Here is a 6754-nt window from a genome sequence, read left to right on the forward strand (position 1 = left end):
TTTCCTTTCCTTTCCTTTCCTTTCCTTTCCTTTCCTTTCCTTTCCTTTCCTTTCCTTTCCTTTCCTTTCCTTTCCTTTCCTTTCCTTTCCTTCTTTCCTTTCCTTTTCTGAAATACCCTGATGGTTTCCCAGGACACTTCCCAGGACAGTGATGGGGAAAATCATGGCCCAGCCTCACTTTGTGCAGGATCACAACCCCAAAAGTCACTGGTGGGGAGGAGCCCTCAGGGTCAGTCTGCCTGGAAAGGAGAAAATAGGAAATTTCTGCCTCTTTTCCTTCTTGATTTGTTTTATTACCACGGCTCGTGGGGAGAAATTGCCTTTATTGCAGCAGGGGTACACAGACACGGCACTCAGACAAGGAAAGGACGTTAAAGTGCGTCGCTTTTAATGACAAATTCACAGGTTTTCGGTGCCTCTGGAGGGGTCTTCTTGCTGCTGAGCAAWAAGGAGTGTCAGACCTGCAGCAGCGGCGAGAAAGGGGCGGCTCTGCTGCAGGAGCAGCCAGCTGTGGGCTCATTTTGGGRGGTGGGAGAGCTTTCCCCTGTCTTTGCCGCGACCTGGGGACACCCACGGGGGTGGAGAACGCTCTTTCCCCCCCAGAACCCCTTTGCCAGGGGGATTTGTACCAGCCAGGCCGGGCTCTACCCGGGATTTTGCCACCTGTAAGCACTGACCAGCCTCTGTCCTGCGGGGCTCCAACTGCGCCGCTTCATCAGGAAATATCCCGCCAGCCCCAGGAACGCCAGCAGCAGCCCAGATGTGACCAGGGCGATCAGAGTTTTCTGTGATGACTCCCGGCGGCTCCCTGCGCTCTCCTTTTTTAGGGATTCTATTCCAAACTGCGGGGAAAAAATAAAAAAAATAATAATAAAAAAAAAGCACTAAAAAGAGCCGGGAGTGGGACAAACAGGAAACGTTTGCATCTGCTGCTCGGGCTTTGAACAATGCTGCTCGTCACCTCGTTGGAAACMGCGCACAAACAAAGCCGGCCGCGCTGCCCCGGCTCTGCCCCGGCCCTGGCAGCCCTCACGTCCTCACAGCCGCGTTCCTTCCCCGTTTTTTCCAGGGAATTTCTGTCCTCTGGAGCACACCCCGGGGTTTAGGGCATGGCTGGGATCTGCCTGTGTGTGCAGCGAGAGCTGATGGGAGCCTCAGGGCAGCGCTGGCAGGAGGAATTCATCAATGCCAGCCTGTTCCTGTGAAGGGCAGAGTGCCAACTGCATCCTCAGAGTTATTGCTGGGGTCTAACCTTTGCTAGGAAATGCTGCAGCGTTTTACAGAACCATTTCCAGCACTGCTGCCCCCGTGGGCTGTACTGGTGCCTCACTGCTGGGTGGCTCCAACCGCAGAACCCCAGAATGGTTTGGGTTGAAAAGGACCTTAAAAATCACCCCTGTATGGGCAGGGACACCTCCCCCTGCCCCAGGTGGCTCCAAACCCCGTCCAGCCTGGCTTTGGGCACTCCCAGTGATCTCTACACTCATCGGGAACCTCCAAACCAGAGGCAGCTCCAGCTCTGAGCATCTCCCCCAGCCTCAGCTGGTGTAAAATTGCCATCTCTCCCATCTCTGGATGGAGCAGCCGCCTTTTGCAGCTGAATTTGCTGMAGGGATTTGGATTTACCTTTTCCAAGGGAGAACTCTGGAGCGTGTGCAGGAGTTTGTCAGGATCTGCAAGGTGAGGAGCAGGAGAGCGCGTTGAGCACATTAACAAATTATACATATTACACAAATTACACATACATTACACACATTGAGCACATTACACAAATTACACATGTTACATACACATTACACACATTACACACGTTACACACGTTACACACGCATTACACACATTACATACCTTACTCTCATTACACACATTGAGCACATTACACACATTACATACATTACACACACACATTTACACACATTACACGCATTACACAGTTACACTTACACACATTACACACCTTACATACATTACACGCCTTATTACATGCATTACACGCCTTACACGCATTACACACATTACACACCTCACACACACATTACACACATTACACACCTTACACACATGTTACACACCTTACACGTTACACACCTTACACACCTTACACATGTTACACACCTTACACACATTGAGCACATTACACACACATTCCATACATTGCACACATTACACACATTACACACCTTACACACACCTTACACACATTACACACCTTACACACCTTACACACCTTACACATGTTACACACCTTACACATATTGAGCACATTACACACACATTCCATACATTGCACACATTACACACATTACACTCACACACATTACACACATGACATACATTACACACATTACACACGTTACACACATTACACACCTTATATTACACATCTTATATTACACACCTTACACACATACACACCTTACACATGTTACACACCTTACACACATTGAGCACATTACACACATTACACACACCTTGCACACACCTTACACGCATTACACACTTTACACGCATTACACACTTTACACACATTACACACCTTATTACATGCATTGCACACATTACACACATTACACACCTTACACATGTTACACACATTACACACATTGAACACATTACACACACATTCCATACATTACAAATGTTACACACATTACACACATTGAACACATTACCCACATTACACACACATTCCATACATTACACATGTTACACACTTTACACACATTACACACCTTATATTATACACCTTATTACACACCTTACACACATTACACACCTTACACACCTTACACACATTACACACATTACACACCTTATTACACACATTACACACCTTACACACATTACACACGTTACACACATTACACACCTTATATTACACACCTTATTACACACATTCCACACATTCCACACCTTACACGCCTTACACACACACTTTCCATGCATTAATTACCCTCTCCGCAGCTCTCAGGGCACACCAAAGAGCCTGGCTGTGCACAGGGCAGTTCCATGGCTCCAGGGATGCAGCAGAATTGCAGGGATGTTTCCCCTGCCAGRACCTGTCCCACAGCCCTTCCCCACCCACAATCCCTGTCCCACTGCCCACACCAGGCACCWCCTGCACTGACCTTTCTCTCCTTTGAGGATGAGGAGCAAACAGTTCCTGTCCAGGCTGGATGGGGTGAGTTTGATCTCGCAGGGGGACTCCACGCTGTGGGTTCTGTTTTCACATATCGCTCGCCATAAATCCGACCCTTTCCTCGCTAAAAAGTGTTCCTGCAAAATTTTAAGGAAAAACAGACATTTAACTGACCAAACTGAGCAATTCTCTGCCTCAGCCACGCTGGTGGAGGTTTGTGCATTCCCATTTGAGTTTTGGTGGCTCCTCTGTGCCCTTCAAAGGGTGTCAGACCCTCCCCTCCCACTCCAGCACTGCCCARAGCCCCRACAYCTTKGAGATGGAGGGGCTCAATTCTTGTGTCTTAACTTAATGAGAATAAATTAAACCAAGATATTATTAGCAACTCYTGAAAACGGCATTTAAACAAGGCTAAATTTAGGATCTGAATCGCACGGCAATTCTCCCCAGTTTTTGGGCTGGAACAGCTGTAGAGCTCTATTGTTTCAGAGTCCCAGGCAGGGGCTGGGAAAGGAGGGAAATAACAAAGAAGCATTGAGCCTTCCTGTTTAGGAAATGTCTTCAATGTTTTTGCTAGGTTGCTGATCAAAGGCTAGGTAAAAAAACCACAAATTTCTCASATTTTCGAGCTGAACTGGCTCCGGGGTGGAAGAGGAAGAGGAGTGAGGAGCTGCAGCCTTTGTGGGCCAGTTTGTGTATCAGACAGGATGGGCTTTCTGCTCGGGGCTATTTTCAGCCACAGTCAGGCTTGGAATCAGAGTCTGGGGCTGATAAAATCCTGATCAGTGTCCCTGACACCCTCCCAGATGGGGACAGTGTCCGAGGTGTGAGTGGGGACAATGTCAGAGCTGTGATTGGGGACAGTGTCCGAGCTGTGACCAAGGACAGTGACCGAGCTGTGAGTGGGGACAGTGTCCGAGCTGTGATTGGGGACAGTGTCCGAGCTGTGGTCAGGGACAGTGTCCGAGCTGTGAGTGGGGACAGTGTCCAAGCTGTGGTCAGGGACAGTGTCCGAGCTGTGATAGGGGACAGTGTCTGAGCTGTGAGTGGGGACAGTGTCCGAGCTGTGATTTGGGACAGTGTCCGAGCTGTGAGTGGGGACAGTGTCCGAGCCATGGCCAGGGACAGTGTCCGAACTGTGAGTGGGGACAGTGTCCGAGCTGTGAGTGGGGACAGTGTCCGAGCTGTGGTCAGGGACAGTGTCCGAGCTGTGAGTGGGGACAGTGTCCNTGGGGACAGTGTCCGAGCTGTGGTCAGGGACAGTGTCCGAGCTGTGAGTGGGGACAGTGTCCGAGCTGTGATTGGGGACAGTGTCCGAGCTGTGAGTGGGGACAGTGTCCGAGCTGTGACCAGGGACAGTGTCCGAGCTGTGACCAGGGACAGTGTCCGAGGTGTGAGTGGGGACAGTGTCCGAGCTGTGATTGGGGACAGTGTCCGAGCTGTGAGTGGGGACAGTGTCCGAGCTGTGAGTGGGGACAGTGTCCGAGCTGTGAGTGGGGACAGTGTCCGAGCTGTGACCAGGGACAGTGTCCGAGCTGTGAGTGGGGACAGTGTCCGAGCTGTGATTGGGGACAGTGTCCGAGCTGTGTCCAGGGACAGTGTCCGCGCTGTGATTGGGGTCAGTGTCCGAGCTGTGATTGGGGACAGTGTCCGAGCTGTGAGTGGGGACAGTGTCCGAGCTGTGATTGGGGTCAGTGTCCGAGCTGTGGCCAGGGACAGTGTCCGAGCTGTGGCCAGGGACAGTGTCTGAGCTGTGATTGGGGACAGTGTCCGAGGTGTGATTGGGACAGTGTCCGAGCTGTGAGTGGGGACAGTGTCCGAGCTGTGATTGGGACAGTGTCCGAGCTGTGATTGGGGACAGTGTCCGAGCTGTGACCAAGGACAGTGTCCGAGCTGTGATTGGGGACAGTGTCTGAGCTGTGGCCAGGGACAGTGTCCGAGCTGTGAGTGGGGACAGTGTCCGAGCTGTGAGTGGGGACAGTGTCCGAGCTGTGATTTGGGACAGTGTCCGAGCCATGATTGGGGACAGTGTCCGAGCTGTGATTGGGGACAGTGTCCGAGCTGTGACCAAGGACAGTGTCCGAGCTGTGACCAAGGACAGTGTCCGAGCTGTGATTTGGGACAGTGTCCGAGGTGTGAGTGGGGACAGTGTCCGAGCTGTGATTTGGGGACAGTGTCCGAGCTGTGAGTGGGGACAGTGTCCGAGCTGTGTCCAGGGACAGTGTCCGACCTGTGACCAAGGACAGTGTCCGAGCTGTGATTNCCAGGGACAGTGTCCGACCTGTGACCAAGGACAGTGTCCGAGCTGTGATTTGGGACAGTGTCCGAGGTGTGAGTGGGGACAGTGTCCGAGCTGAGATTGGGGACAGTGTCTGAGCTGTGACCAGGGACAGTGTCCGAGCTGTGATTGGGGACAGTGTCCGAGCTGTGGCCGTGCCCACCCCCAGGACACACAGACAGCTCAGCTGAGCCCTGTCCTGCCCCTGTCCCCGACTAAACCCCACTATTTTGGGCTGTACAGAGCAGAACCCCGCCCGTCTCGGGGCTCGGCGCTCTCCTCCACCCCAGCCGTGCCCGGATCCCTCCATCCCGAACGCACAAACTCATCCACGGGAGAACAACAAACAAATCATATTCAGCTGTTTCTGTAAAGCTTGGCTTGGCGGCAGGAAGGCCAAGACGGAACAGGAGCCCCAAGTGCGTATTTTCCTTTCTGCGCTGTGGAAAGAACTCGCCCGAGTGTCAGAATTTCCCCTCGCAATTAGCGGCGCCGGGTGCCAGCTGATTGCTCATTTGCCTCGGAAAGGCTGGGAGCTCTGCCCGGGGCTGGGAGCTCCCCAAAACCCCGCTGGGAACTGGGAATTGTTCCCCGCCGAGGGAGGGTTGCGGGTACGGGGAGCTGTGACCYTACAGGATGCTCGGGATGTCCCACACGCACCCGGTTCCACCCGGGATGCACRAATGCTGTGCCCAGGAGGGGTCAGAGCCCGCTGGATGGCATTTGGGATCGGGATCAGCGCTCCCGCAGGAGCTCTGAGTGKATTCCCGTAAACAGGAACAGCTCAGCGCCGTTTAATCGCTGCTCCGCGCAGGAAAGCCGAGCAAGGCTCGCTCATCCCGAGTGGCACAGGCACGGCTCGGTGCCAAAACTGAAATGATCTGTTTTGTAAGTATTTCACACCCTGTCTCACAAGGTCCAGCGCCATCCATCCTCCGGGGCAGGCTGTGCCTCCAGCAGGAAAGGTTTCTTCCTCCCGCCCRCAACAGAGCCCCTTCTGCTTTTAAAAATGCTCCGTTTTTGGTGTACAAGGCCAAGGACGGTCACAGAGAGCTCGGGATTCCCTCAGGAGCTGAWGGGGACACGGAGCAGCTCCTTCCAGTGCCCCGTTTTCTGTCTTGGGGCAGTTGGCAAGACAAAAAAAGGCGCTTTTGTTCCCAACAGGGAAGAGGAAGGAGAARAACAAAGGCGGCTTCCTGTCAGACACGGGGGGAGATGCTTTAGAAGCTGCACTGACCCCRGAGCTCAGCCGTGAAAAAATGAGGGTTTGTTCCATTGGGAGGCTGCATTTTCCCTGGAACTGCTGTGATCCCTTTGGGATCGGCCAATTTGGGATC

The 6754-nt window shown here is 52.7% G+C and overlaps 1 protein-coding gene across 1 annotated transcript in view; it reads right to left on the minus strand.

Annotated features, from left to right (window-relative positions):
- CD34 (CD34 molecule) overlaps positions 1-6754 on the minus strand; it is a 21308-nt gene that overhangs the window by 1916 nt on the left and 12638 nt on the right. The window contains exons 4-6 of the mRNA XM_057385310.1: positions 3129-3394; positions 1627-1673; positions 678-842 (exon numbers count right to left, since the gene is read on the minus strand). Coding sequence (XP_057241293.1) covers positions 678-842; positions 1627-1673; positions 3129-3394 — 478 coding nt within the window. The remainder of the gene's footprint in view (positions 1-677; positions 843-1626; positions 1674-3128; positions 3395-6754) is intronic.

Source organism: Malurus melanocephalus, unplaced genomic scaffold (assembly GCF_030028575.1).
Source record: "Malurus melanocephalus ecotype Western Australia unplaced genomic scaffold, MMel_1.1 scaffold_808, whole genome shotgun sequence".
Lineage (NCBI taxonomy): Eukaryota > Metazoa > Chordata > Aves > Passeriformes > Maluridae > Malurus > Malurus melanocephalus.